Below are 14,930 nucleotides of genomic sequence, written 5' to 3'. Positions count from 1 at the left end.
AACAGTATTATGCAGATATTTTGTAAATAGATTTTCTGAAAACTGTTTGATGAGAAAGGCTCATTTAAGGCTTGTTGGAGAAGTACGCATAGCACAGCAGAAGGGATAGAAAACAAGTTTCTCCAATAAGATCATGGCTAAAACACATGGAAACTATATAGACTCCTGGACAGGTATATGGAGCTCAGAAAAATAGAGGACTATGGGTAACCCTGGGTAATTTCTCAAGTAAGGACATGTTTGGCACAGCTTTGTGGGCCAAAGGGCCTGTATTCTGCTGTAGGTTTTCTATGTTTCTATCTTTCTATCTGCAGAATCTCTTATGTTTATAGCTAGTCAATGTTTCAGGTCAGGTACCAGGACCCTAGTAAAGAGTCATTGACCCAAGCTTTTGATTAATTTTCTCTTTACATGAACGCTTCTGGATCAGGAGAGATCTTCTATTATTTCGTTTTGTTAAAGAAATTATTTGCCAATGTCACCTACCTTGGTGGTGGAGCCATATTATTGAATGTGCTATATTCTGCATCTGAACTTTCACATGCAGATCACAGGCATTCCATATGGATTGTGTGAATGTCCATCTACAGATTTTAGATACTACAAATTGAGTTAATGTACAGTAATGGTAGGTCATCTAATTGAGCTTCCCAAGTACTGTATATTGAAATTATTTTCTCATTGTTTCTGGATTCTAGTGGAAAATGACATTCAGACTGTATACTGTATATATTCTCTGATATTAAGTTGAACTATTGAACACTGAATGGGACCCTGGCCCCACCTTCTGAACTACGATTCCTGGAGCTCTTGTTAATCTGATATTGCCTATTCAGGTAGAGTGGCTTTGTCAAGCACTCTACCTGAGCAGTGACTCCCATATAACCATATAACTATTTAACAATTACAGCACGGAAACAGGTCATCTCGGCCCTTCTAGTCGATGCCGAACTCTTACTCTCACTTAGTCCCACCGACCTGCACTCAGCCCATAGCCCTCCATTCCTTTCCTGTTCATATAGTTATCTAATTTAACTTCAAATGACAACATCGAACCTGCCTCAACCACTTCTGCCAGAAGCTCATTCCACACAGCTACCACTTTCTGAGTAAAGAAGTTCCCCCCACATGTTACCCCTAAACTTTTGCCCTTTAACTCTCAACTCATGCCCTCTTGTTTGAATCTCCCCCACTCTCGATGGAAAAAGCCTATCCATGTCAACTCTATCTATCCCCCTCATAATTTCAAACACCTCAATCAAGTCCCCCCTCAACCTTCTAAGCTCCAAAGAATAAAGACCCAGCTTGTTCAACCTTTCTCTGTAACTTAGGAGATGAAACCCAGGCAACATTCTAGATTCTGTACCCTCAAAATTTCGCCTTTAAATGACCTCTATTTCTCTATTACGTCCTTCCCATAAAATAAATTGTCCCAATCCACTCCTTCTAAATCTTTTCGTATCTCCTCAAAGTTAGCCTTTCTCCAATCAAAAATCTCAACCCTGGGTCCAGTCCTATCCTTCTCCATAATTATATTGAAACTAATGGCATTGTGATCACTGGACCCGAAGTGCTCCCCAACACATACCTCTGTCACCTGACCTAACTCATTCCCTAACAGGAGATCCAACACTGCCCCTTCTCTAGTTGGTACCTCTATGTATTGCTGCAAAAATCTATCTTGCACACATTTTACAAACTCCAAACCATCCAGCACTTTTACAGAATGGGTTTCCCAGTCTGTGTTTGGAAAATTAAAATCTCCCACAATCACAACCCTGTGCTTAGTACAAATATCTGCTACCTCCTTAGAAATTTGCTCCTCCAATTCTTGCTCCCCATTAGGTGGTCTATAATACACTCCTATAAGTGTTACTACACCTTTCCCATTCCTCAATTCCACCCAAATAGCCTCCCTAGACGAGTCCTCTAATCTATCCTGCCAAAGCACCGCTGTAATATTTTCTCTGACAAGCAATGCAACACCTCCCCCTCTTGCCCCTCTGATTCTATCACACCTGAAGCAATGAAATCCAGGAATATTTAATTGCCAATCATACCCCTCCTGCAACCATGTTTCACTAATAGCTACAACATCATATTTCCAGGTATCAATCCATGCTCTAAGCTCATCCACCTTCCTTACAATGCTCCTAGCATTAAAATAGATGCATTTAAGAAACTCTCCACCTCTTACTCTCTGTTTATCCCTAATGGTGCAAACAACTTTGTTATCTTTTTCTTCCTTCTCCCCTACATCTTCGGTCTGAGTGCTCCCGTTCTCTGTCCCCTGCCCATCCTCCCTCACACACTGTCTACCAGCTCTCTCTACCTGTGAACCAACCTCCCCTCTCCTCATCTCTTCAATTTGATTCCCACTCCCCAAACGATTCTAGTTTAAAGTCCCCCTGGTAGCCAGTATATTTGTCCCTCTAGGATTCAAGTGCAACCCATCCTTTTTGTACAGGTCACACCTGTGCCAATAGAGGTCCCAATGATCAAAAAACTTGAATCCCTGCTCCAATCCCTCAGCCACGCATTTATCCTCCACCTCATTCCACTCTCACTGTCCCGTGGCACAGGCAGTAATTGTGAGATTACTACCTTTACGGTCCTTCTTCTCAACTCCCTTCCTAACTCCCTATATTCTCCTTTCAGGACCTCTTCCCTTTTCCTACCTATGTCATTGGTACCTATACGTACCATGACCTCTGGCTCCTCACCCTCCCACTTCCGGATATCTTGGATGCGATCAGAAACATCCCAGACCCTGGCACCAGGGAGGCAAACTACCATCCGGGTCTCCTGACTGCGTCCACAGAATCGCCTATCTGACCCCCTAGCTATCGAGTCCCCTATTATTACTGCCCTCCTCTTCCTTTCCCTACCCTTCTGAGCTACAGGGCCGGACTCTGTGCCGGAGGCACGGGCACTGTTACTTCCCCCAGGTAAGCTGTCACCACCCCCACCTTATTGTCAAGGGGCACAGCCACTGGGGTACTCTCTAGTACCTGACACTTCCCCTTCCCCCTCCTAACCATGACCCAGTTGTCCGCCTCCTGTGTCCCCGGTGTGACCACCTGCCTGTAACTTCTCTCTATCAGCTCTTCACTCTCCCTGACCAAACGAAGGTCATCGAGCTGCAGCTCCAGTTCTCTAACACGGTCCCTTAGGAGCTGCAGCTCAGCGCACCTGGTGCAGATGTGGACGTCCGGGAGGCTTGGAGACTCCAGGATCTCCCACATCCGACACCGAGAACAACAAGCTGCCCTCACACTCATACTTCCCTCTTTCCTCAAATAACAGGAAAAATTGAAAACCAAACCTACTTTGCCTCGCCCGTTTCTGCCTAGGCCCGTTGTGCCAAAGCTCCCTCCAGGTGATTTTGATAAACACTTGTTAGATACCTCGTAAAGTTGAAGCTAATTCCTTTTATGATCCATAACATACTTTCCAATTATGTTTGAGCAGAAAATTGTCTGCTTATTTACGTATTTTATATATTATGTATTCTTTGTACATTATGGACAACTTTTCTACAGCAACACAGCATGTATCCCAAGGCTTGGGTGGACCTTAACCTGATTGGCTATTGCTAAAATCTGATCCCATGGGAATGCATAATGCTTGGCTCAACTTCAAGGGAACATGACATCACACAGGTGGGTGCCAAAAGTGTGATTAGGCAATAACAAGTGTAACAGTGCAAGTTATTTCCAAAAAACAAGGTTCTTTTTCCTCCAGTGACTCATCATTATAAATAGTATGTAATGTGAAGGTTTTCATGTGAATATTATTAATATTTACTCTTTGCTAGTTAAGCACAAATCTGTTATGCCCAATGCACGGTTGATTGAACGTTATTTCAAAACATTACAAAATAACAAAATTAATACCAACAGTAGACTTTACGGATGGCTTTTAATTTATTACCACCTTGTCTGATCCTGGGTCTTAAATCCACCTTCCTAAAGAGGTCGTTAAAGAAAGAAAATATAGAAATGCACATTAGTGTCAGTAAAGCAGAGGTTAAGTGTGTAATCTGGGAAGAAAATCAACCAAATGTGGCAAGAAAGATGGGACAGGGAGGGGAAAGGAAGGCATTTATATCAAATACAAAAGGTACTAGGGTAGGTAGTGGATACAGGAGGGTGTGAGGACACCCAGCAGGACTAAAAAAAACAAAACCTGACAAAGGGTGGAAGAGCTCCTTGTGAACCAAAGGCCATCTTCCATGGAAGAGATTAAAGCCTCACTATGTATCTACGAATTGTATGCTATGCACTTAGTCAGAAGAGACATGATGAACTTGGGCGCTGCACCGTGTGCCTGGACCTGCCCAAGGACTCTGCCTGAGGAAGGGCCGAGCTCGAAGAAGTGTCTGTGGCTGGGGGCCGATCCGGCCTCAGGCTCAAATTTGGCGGGGGCGGCGGCCAGCGAGGACAAACTGGAGGAGAGGCTGTACTCGGTGCTATTGCAAGATCAAAGAAGACGGAGGTGCATAGCTGCCAACCCCGGATTTGGGACGGCACCCACTGACTGACAGACTGAGCGGATACAAAAGAGAGGAAACTGTGTGGACTAGGTTAAGGCTGGGGCACTGTGCATTAAACAAAACACTGAAAATGATAGGGAAACACCAGACAGGATTGTGTGAGGAACGTCAGGAAGAGGAGTCAGTAGAACATGTAGTTCTGAGTTGCAGGAAGTATAGGATACAGATATAGATGATGATAATCAATCTAAGGGAATTGAGGGTGCAGGAATTCACACTAATAGGGTTGCTGGGCATGGGTGAGAGAGCACAGGTCAGGGTATTTTTAGCTTTCTTAAGGGATACAGGGTTTTTTTTATTGGATATGATGGATAAGCAGGAATAGGGTACTAGGATGGCCAAAGATGGGAGGATAAAGTGTAGGTTAGGGTATGTGTGTGTGTGTGTATGATTGGGTGAAGGGATTTAGACTGTAAATCTAATGCACACTCCAGAGCAGAAGGTGGCAATAATGCAACATTAAACTGGGTGCCAACCGCTGTAAAACAAGACAGAGAAGAAGCAGAAGTCCACCTTCCCACCAATTCTTCAACATTCTGACTTGACAATTGATGAGTTTTACTAACGAAACTTGAACAAAAGCATGCATATCATAGTTTAATTCACTCTTATCACTTCACTTGCTAAAGGTTACTGTAAAAGTGTATCCCAAGAAAACAGACAACCAACAAGATTTCTAACCTTTAGGCAAGTTGATGCACTCACCTAGATTTGGGCTCAGTGGTGAAGTCACAATGCTAATCACTAATTGTGGAAAAAACGCTATCCATCATGATCTAGCAACCTTTATCCATGAACGTATTTTTCTGATGTAATTTGCTGGCAGGTGTCAACCTGTCTGGCAGTCATAGCATGAGCCGCCATATACATCTTGGTGGAGCAGAGTGTTATAGTTACAAAAAGAATCATGAAAGATTTTTAAAGATAGCTTTCTTCTCATTGGCTTTCGTAAAACAAACTGTTGAGTACAGGAGTTGAGATTTATGTATAAGTTGTATAAAACATTGCTGAGGCCTAATTTGGAGTATTGTGTGCAGTGCTAGTCATCTACCTACACAAGAGATATCAATAAGATTGAAAAGGTACAGAGAAAATTTACAAGGATGTTGGCAGGACTTGACGACCTACCGACCTAAATTAAAGGGAAATATTGAATAGATTAGCACTTTATTCCCTGGAGGGTAGGAGAATGACGGGAGATTTGACAAAAGTAAACAAATTTTGAGGTGTATATGCAAGCAGCTGGCTGGTGGAGCAGTGACATCAGTGCTGGACTCCGGAATGAAGGGTTCCGAGTTCGAACCTAGTTGGGCCACTCCCTGGCACGCTTCCCATCCACGCCAGGTTGAGTGTTGAGCTCGCAACTCAGCCTCGTAAAAAAAAACTGCGCTGTGAGAAGGGCATGGGGGACCACTCACAGAATCTTTCCTCCAAGACAACCATTTGAAAAAGTATTCGCCAAGGCTCTGGCAGAGTTTGGCATACAAAATAAAAATGCAAGCAAACCTTTCCACTGGGGTTGGATGAGACTAGAACAAGAGGTCATGGATTAAAGGTGAAAATGGAAATGTTTAAGGGGAACATTAAGGGAAACTTCTTCACTCAGAGTGTTGTGACAGTGTGGAATGGACTGTCAGCAAAACTGGTGGATGAGGGTTTGATTTTTACAATAAAGAAATTTGGATAGATACTTTGATGGGAAGGGTATAGAAGGTTGTTGTCTAGGTTCAGATCAATGGAACTATACAGAATAATATTTTGGAATGTACTAGATGGGCTGAAGGGCTTGATTCTGTGCTGTAGTGCTCTAAGACTCTGTGAAATGCAACTGACAAACAAGAGAAAATCTGCAGGTGCTGGAAATCCGAGCGACACAACTCAAAATGCTGCAGGAACTCAGCAGGCCAGGCAGCATCTATGGAAAAAAAGTACAGTTGACATTTTGGCCCAGCATTTTGTGTGATCTGCTTACTTGCAAATTTATTAAACCTATTGCATTTCAAAATGGTGATTAGAATAAAGCTACAGATTGTGGAGGTAGCCAAGCTATTGAAACAAAAAGTTTAACCCCAAGTACAAAATTCTTTAAAATCTTATGGTTTCCAAAGTAATAATTCGAATCAAATTTTTTTTCATTGTAAAACTTCATATGACATGAAGTTTATTGTTTTGCAGCAGTACAGTGCAAAGACAAAATACTATAAATTACAAAATAACTAGTACAAATAGTACAAAAGGAATAATGAGACTATTAATGGGTTTGTCAGATCATTCAGAAACCTGATGGTGGTGAAGGAGGAAGAAGATATTTCTGAATCATTGAGTGTGAGTCTTCAGGCTCCTGTGCTTCCTCCCTGATGAAAGTAATGAGAAAAGGGCATGTACTGTGTGATTGGGTTCTTAACGATGGATACCACATCTTGAGGTGTTGCCTCTTGAAGGTATCCTCTGGTGGGGACTGCTGTACCTATGATGGTGCTGACTGAGCCTAGAACCCTCAGTATCCTCTTACAATTCAGTGTGTTGACACCTCCATATCAGACTGTAACAAACCAGTTCAAATGCCCTCTACTGTACACCTATAGAAGTGTGTTAAAGTTTTTGGTGACATACTAAATCTTTTCAAACTCCTAACATGAGTAGTTTTGTGTCGCTTAGCTAGGAAAGGATATGTTGGCACTGGAGAGGGTCAAAAGGAAGTTCATAAGAATTATCCTGAGAATGAAAGGGTTAATGGGTGAGGGCCATTTGATGGTTCTGGGCCTATACTTGCTGGAGTTTAGAAGGAGGGTGCCAGAGGGTGGTGGATCTGTGGAATCTATTGCCACAGATGGCTGTGAAGAGGTGAAAGAGCTGCAAAATCGATAGGTGAAAGAGATAAAGGGCTGGAGAAGAGAGTATCTGCCCTGTATCTTTTTCATCCAGATCCTTCCTTCTCCAGCCCCTCATCTCTTTCACCTATCAACTTCCTAGATCTTTACTTCACCCCTCTCCCCTCTCAGTTTACCTATCACCTACCATATTGTATTTCTTCCTGAACGTCCCCCCCCCCCACCTTCTTGCTTTAACTTATCATTTTTTCCAGTCCTGATGAAGGATCTCAGCCTGAAATGTCAACCGCTTACTCTTTTCAATAGTTGTTGCCCAGCCTGTGGAGTTCCTCCAGCATTTAGTATTGCTTAGATCTGCAGCATCTGCAGATTTTCTTGTCTGTCTCATTAGCAAGCCATTTTTGCCCACAGAGCTGGCACTCACTGGATCTTGCTTTTCGTTTCCCGCACCATTCCCCGTAGACTCCAGAGGCTGTTACCTGTGAAAATCCTAGGAGGTTAGCAGTTTCTGAGATACCCAAATCACCCCCCTCTCCCATCAACAATAATTCCACACTCAAAGTCACTTAGATCACATTTCTTCCCCATTCTGATTTTTGGTCTGAACACAACTGAACCTCTTGACCAAGTCAGCATGCTTTTATGCATTGAGCTACTACCACATGATTGGCTGACTAGAATTTTTCATTAATGAGCAGGTTTACAGGTGTACCTAATAAAGAAGCTGCTGAGTGCAACCAAGGGGGTCCATGAGAAAACAACTGAATATTGATAGCTTTATGATAAGCGGCTACTGCAATTTGCATGTGTGTGTGTCCTGATCAGCAGGATACTTGGCCCAAGTCATACAAGAGCAGCTTTAAGAACTGTGCCAGAATTAGAGCTGCTGCCTTATAGCTCCACTGACCCAGACTTGCAACATATCTCCCATACCATCTGGATGGCGTCCTCACATTCTCCTGTGATCAAAGTGGTTTCCTCCCCCATTCCAAAGCAAATGCTCACATCAAACCAGGTCTTTGTATGAGTGTTATGTAAATGTCTAAATGTAAATATCTAACACTTATAACGTGGCACTGATTTCAATTAAATGTGCATCAATATCGTTGTGTATGATATGTTAAACACACAGCACTTTACCCATGTTTTAATTTTGTGTCCATTGATCAATTATTTATTAGCTGCCTAAAGCAATAAACTTTAATGAAGTGATAAAAAGATGTATTCCAATAATGAAAGGGGCACATGCAAAGCACAGAATATTGAATTCAATTGACTTTATTTCTTGACTTACATCCTTCACATACATGAGGAGTAAAAATCTTTACATTACATCTCCGTCCCATCTAAATGTGTAATCATAGTAATTTATAACAAATAGAACAGTCAATGTAACAGAAATACACTCAGATCAGTGTGAGTTAATCAGTCTGATGGCTTGGTGGGAGAAACTATTCCGGAGCCTGTTGGCCTGTTTCCGGGCGATAGCAGCTGGAACAGTTTGTGGTTGGGGTGACTCGGGTCCCCAGTGACTCTTCAGGCCCTTTTTTTCACACATGTCTTTGTAAATGTCCTGAATCATGGGAAGTTCACAACTACAGATGTGCTGGAGGAACTCAGCAGGTCGGCAGCATCCGTGGAAACGATGAGTCGACATTTCGGGCCGGAACCCTTCATCAGGACTGAAGAGGGAAGGGGCAGAGGCCCTATAAAGAAGGTGGGGGGAGGGTGGGAAGGAGAAGGCTGGTAGGTTCCAGGTGAAAAACCAGTAAGGGGAAAGACAAAGAGGTGGGGGAGGGGAAGCAGGGAGGTGATAGGCAGGAAAGTTGAAGAAAGAATAGGGGAAAACACAATGGGTAGTAGAAGGAGGCGGAACCATGAGGGAGGTGATAGGCAGCTGGGGGAGGGGCAGAGTGAAATAGGGATAGAGGAAGGGGGGGGAGGGAATTACCAGAAGTTGGAGAATTCTATGTTCGTACCAAGGGGCTGGAGACTACCTAGACGGTATATGAGGTGCTGCTCCTCCAATCTGAGTTTAGCCTCATCATGGCAGTAGAGGAGGTCATGTATGGACATATATGAATGGGAATGGGAAGCAGAGTTGAAGTGGGTGGCTACCGGGAGAACCTGTCTGTTGTGGCGGATGGAGTGGAGGTGCTCGACGAAGCAGTCCCCCAATCTGCGTCGGGTTTCACTGATGTAGAGGAGGCCACACCGGGAGCACCGGATGCAATAGATGACCCCAACAGACTCACAAGTGAAGTGTTGCCTCACCTGGAAGGGTTGTTTGGGGTCCTGAATAGTGCCAAGAGAGGAGGTGTAGGACAGGTGTAGCACTTGCGCTTACAGGGCTAAGTGCCGGGTGGGAGATCCGTGGGGAGGGACAGTGTGGATCAGGGAGTCGCAGAGGGACCGATCCCTGTGGAAAGCGGAGAGGGGTGGAGAGGGAAAGATGTGCTTAGTGGTGGGGTCCTGTTGAAGGTGGCGGAAGTTGCGGAGGATAATGTGTTGGATCTGGAGGCTGGTGGGGTGGTAGGTGAGGACAAGGGGAACTGTGTCCCTGTTGTGGTGGCGGGAGGATGGGGTGAGGGCCGAAGTGCGGGAAATGGAGGAGATGCGGGTGAGGGCATCGTTGATGACAGTAGAAGGGAAACCACGATCCTTAAAGAAAGAGGACATTTGAGGTGTCCTTGAATGGAGCAGATGCGGCAGAGATGGAGGAACTGGGAATAGGGAATGGCATTTTTGCATGTGGCGGGGTGGGAAGAGGTATAGTTGTGGTAGTTATGAGAGTCAGTGGGCTTGTAGAAGCTATTCAGATATGACCATACATGGCCTCCTCTACTGCCATGATGAGGCTAAACTCAGGTTGGAGGTGCAACACCTCATATACCGTCTAAGTAGTCTCCAGCCCCTTGGTATGATCATAGAATTCTCCAACTTCCGGTAATTCCCTCCCCCCCCCCTTCCTCTATCCCTCTTTCACTCTGCCCCCTCCCCCAGCTGCCTATCACCTCCTCATGGTCCCGCCTCCTTCTACTACCCATTGTGTTTTCCCCTATTCTTTCTTCACCTTTCCTGCCTATCACCTCCCTGCTTCCCCTCCCCCACCCCTTTATCTTCCCCTTACTGGTTTTTCACCTGGAACCTACCAGCCTTCTCCTTCCCACCCTCCCCCACCTTCTTTATAGGGCCTCTGCTCCTTCCCTCTACAGTCCTGACGAAGGGTTCCGGCCCGAAACGTCGACTCATCGTTTCCACGGATACTGCCCGACCTGCTGAATTCCTCCAGTGTGTTGTGAGTGTTGCCTTGATCCCAGCATCTGCAGAGTATTTTGTGTTTACAGATGTGCTGGGCTGTCCGAACCACTCTCTGCAGAATCCTGCGATTAAGGGAGGTACAGTTCCCATATTAGGCAATGATGCAGCCAGTCAGGATGCTCTCAGTTGGGCTCTTGTAGTGAGTTCTTTGGATTTGGGGGCCTATACCAAACTTCCTCAACCGTCTGAGGTGAAAGAGGTGCTGTTGTGCTTTTTTCACCACACAGCTGGTGTGTACAGACCACGTGAGGTCCTCGGTGATGTGGATGCCGAGGAACTTAAAGCTGTTTACCCTCTTAACCCCAGATCCATTGATGTCAATAGGAGTTAGCCTGTCTCCATTGTGATATGGTATCATAAGTAAGCTGAACTGTGCTTCCCAAATTCTGTTCTGTTCTGCAAACATTTCCTCCACTGTAATTGAAAGCTAATTATTTAGACAAAGATTTGACACTCATAGGGTTATGACCTTGTCTCAAAGTTTTTGATTTTGAGCAGAGAGAACTTCAACATCTTTGGATGTTCTGGAATATTGAAGTTAAAAGGCTAGTTGAACAAAATCTCTTCTTTATGTTGTAGTGTTTATTCCTAAAGACAATATTGCAATCAAATACAGTAATGAACAAAAATGCATGGTAAAGGTTTTTTTAATTATTTTCCTGCAAAAGACTGAGCCACACCCAAGTTTAAGCATTCATTTCAAAAGGACTAGAATACAAAAGCTTGGATGTAATGCTGAGGCACAACTTCATAATTGAAGGATGTCCATTTAGAACAGAGATGAGGCAACATTTCTTTAGCCAGATGGTGGTGAATCTGTGGAATTCATTGCCACTGACAGCTCTGAAGGCCTAAGCATTGGGTATATTTAAAGTGGAGTTCGATAGATTCTTGATTAATCTAGGTGTCAAAAGAAATGGGGAGAAGATAAGAGAATGGGGTTAAGGGGGATAACAACTCAGCCATGATGGAATGGTGGAGAAGACTCATTGGGCTGAATGGATTAATTCTGCTCCTATGCCTTGTGACATTATGGTTAATGCATTGGCTGAACGTCAGGAGTTAGAAATAACGTGAGGGCATGGAAGTGTTCATGGCCTTTTCTTATTTTAGGCAATGACACCCCATAATTATGGCTACACTACTGTGCACATTGGCAATGCATGTTGTAGTCAATTGGCTGATTTGTTATGAGTCATTGTCTTCAGCCATCATGTGCAACTTTGATGTTTAATAATATATAACCTGTGCATTAAGGAGCCATAAAGAATGCCAACAGCACCTATGTTACATCTGTCAATAACCATGAAGTGAATATTAAAACCTTTGATACCTGTGGTCATTCCAAAGACCACATCAAAAAACACATAACAAATTGTATACAAGGATACAAACCTTTTCTATAATATGAAAAGTAACAACAAAGTGTTTAACGCACTTACTTTCTGTTCCTTCATCTGCTCCCTTAAAACAAGCGCTAACACATTTAATTTAACTTTAGATTCTGATGAAGGGTCTCAGCCTGAAACACTGACTGTTTAATCCTTTCTATGGCTTGACCTGCTGAGTTCCTCTAGCATTTTGTATGTGTCATTTTAACTTGTCTAGAAACCTGTATAGTAATTTAAAGGTTATACTATATCTCTGATTTTTCCAGAAGACATCAAGTTTTGATGAAAGGAAGAACAGTTTATAATTTAACAGCCATTTTGGATTGAAATAATTGCTTGCATATTAAATTCTGGCATTCTAGAGACTAGTAAAACATGAACCTCCAAGGAGCTCAATCTTTAGCAGTACAATTTCAATATCGGTCTAATCTAGGTACTCAATCAAACTAAATTTCCGAATTGAGTATAACGGACAGTCACTGCTACATTGCAGTGATAATTTTGTACCTCGGGTATCCCCTGCGTTGAAGTTCCACCTGCTTAAACCATCAACATTTAGCACTGGATACTATTCCCATGAATTCCTAATGCTTGTTTCTGAAAGCACAGCTTGAACAGTTGGAAAGCTGCCTGCTCATGTTTTTGTAACAATTTTAACCTGAAGGTCAGTGAACAGGAGGCAGCGGTTAGAAAAATAACATCTACCTTCTGTCAGTTAGGATAAGCATAATGTTATTTCTGCAGCTCTCATTAGTAGGTAAAATTGGTAGCCAAGGTTTTTGCTTACCATCCGTAGCTGTTGAACAAAAAATGACTGAGCATGTATAAATGCAGAACAAATATTAACCCATTGCCTGTTTTAAAGTAACTACCTCAGATATCTTTTAATATGCACTTTCTAGAATGTTTTGTAGCTAACTCATGTCATTTCAACCCATCTTCTTAGGCAAATAAAATGATTAAATACACACCCAGTCAGTCTGATGTACTGCTAGAACCGTACAAAATGATGAGATGTAATTGGACACAGTGTCGATGGTTCTATATATGTTGCTGATCACACAGTGAGACATTGGCAGGCAATTCCTGTCTGCCATAGTTCAATTTCCAGACTAGGATTCTTGTCACCAACTTTCAACCTGTCACTGTAGCACAATACCTAATAAGGAGGCATCTTTTCAAAGCCCCTAAGTTGATAGATATGAACCGAGAAGGGTTAGAATCAAAACAGATGCAAAAATACTTCCACCATTGTTCCAAAAGCCACTGTCACAGGTTTCTAAGTTGCTTTTCTCTCATGTTACAATACTCTTTATATAATATATCAATATTATATTATTATATTATATATTATATAATATTGAACAACCCCATTGATCTGCTGGTTCCCAATCAAACATTAAATGGCTGCTTTAAAACATTGAGGGCAATCCCAAAATGCAGTTCAGTTAATACCACATATTGTTCTCGGTCCAGTATGGTTGTTAGAAAAACAGAAGCTTTGGTTATAAGGATTTTATCCCTTTAAATATCCCTTGTGCATTGCAGTGTCATAAGATGCTAGTTTTGCCTTACACCCCACAAAACACCATCCATCTTAAATGTAGAGAATGTGGCTGAATAATTTCAGACTTCTTCCAAAAATATTAGGCAGTATGATCATTCATTTTCAAATTAAAGTAAAAATAATCTTTGGACTAACAATCTTGTTTTAAGGATTATTTTCTCTTGAATTTGTCATCTGAAGAAACATAGTAATATGCATTTCATCATAAAACAATATCAGTTAGCAATTCTAAAGGTAATAGCTTGTTTTACTCATTCTTTCAAACTGAAACAAGGTACGTAGTTGAATTTCTGTGCTTTGTTTTGTGGAGTAGAATATCTACTGTTTGCAACGTAACTGACATAAGAATGAAAATGGTAAGTATTCCACCAAAAAGTTAACTTAATCCTTTTTCTTGTGGATTTTAAAAAGTTGCAGGATCACCAGTTTTTCAGCAAGAACGACAATCAAAGTAAGACAAAGGCCTCTTTCATTTGTACTGTTTATGGCCCGCCTTACCATCCAGCTGTCTAGAGCTTTGTGACTAACATGTCTGGCCTGGGGATTTCTTGTGGCTGCATGCAATATCACGACATGTGCTTAATATGAAGAACTTAATATTTGTATGTGACCTGTTGTACTCAATGTTTTGGCTCCTCTTCATTGCAAATTCTCAATCAAAAAAGCTGGAAAATAACAAAACAAAAGAGAGATAAACAATGGCCTTTCATCATAACCAGGAAAGATTAAATGAAGACATAGGGGAGGAATCTGACCTTTCAGCACATTGAGCCTGCTCCACCATTCTATCATGGCTAATTTATTATTCCCACAACCCCTTCTCTTGCCTTCTTCCTGTAACTTTTGATACCCTTGCCAAGTTTCAAGTCACGTCTCTGTTCCCAGTTCTGATGAATAGTTTTATTGATCAAAGGCCATACATTTTGTCTCTATTGCCAAAGTTGCTGCTAGGTCTGCTAATTATTTCCAGTATTTCTGATTTGTAGAATGTGCAGGGTTTCTTTTTTAGGTGATGTGAAATTCTCTGGTGGCACATCAGTTTATCAAACTGAACATTAACCAGGCATCATTTCTTCAATTAGTGGAGGCTAACAAAATGAAAAAGGAAGAACCTCTCTGCTGGTAAAGAATCTTATGTGAAATATTCGTGCAATCCCATCTCAGTTCTTTGAGGACTTACAACATGAAATTCTAGTATATCAAGCAGTCTCACTGGATGAAGCTGCTGTAACTACTGACCAGTGAAGCAGGTGCTCTTTTCAATA

General features: G+C 42.4%; 1 protein-coding gene and 1 long non-coding RNA gene across 5 annotated transcripts in view; one reads left to right on the top strand and one right to left on the bottom strand.

Moving 5' to 3' along the window:
- The window catches only part of LOC134355547 (uncharacterized), a 61,338-nt gene that overhangs the window by 33,872 nt on the left and 12,536 nt on the right, over positions 1–14,930 (bottom strand). The window contains exon 1 of one of the 3 annotated variants that reach the window (XR_010020121.1): positions 13,070–13,093. The exons of 1 other annotated variant lie outside the window; for it this stretch is intronic. This is a non-coding gene — a long non-coding RNA (uncharacterized LOC134355547). Of the gene's footprint in view, positions 1–12,605; positions 12,840–13,069; positions 13,094–14,930 lie in introns of those variants that run through there. One more of the 3 variants, XR_010020120.1, reaches the window with a different exon arrangement.
- Positions 1–14,930, top strand: part of lad1 (ladinin) — a 111,590-nt gene that overhangs the window by 94,827 nt on the left and 1,833 nt on the right. The window contains exon 11 of one of the 2 annotated variants that reach the window (XM_063065559.1): positions 14,077–14,116. The exons of the other annotated variant lie outside the window; for it this stretch is intronic. Within the exon in view, the coding sequence (XP_062921629.1) occupies positions 14,077–14,116 (40 nt within the window). The remainder of the gene's footprint in view (positions 1–14,076; positions 14,117–14,930) is intronic. 2 annotated transcript variants of the gene reach the window in all.

The sequence above is a fragment of the Mobula hypostoma genome, chromosome 13 (assembly GCF_963921235.1).
Source record: "Mobula hypostoma chromosome 13, sMobHyp1.1, whole genome shotgun sequence".
In the NCBI taxonomy this organism is placed as follows: domain Eukaryota; kingdom Metazoa; phylum Chordata; class Chondrichthyes; order Myliobatiformes; family Myliobatidae; genus Mobula; species Mobula hypostoma.
Note: the sequence above shows the minus strand (reverse complement) of the source record. Positions and strands in the feature narration are given on the sequence as shown.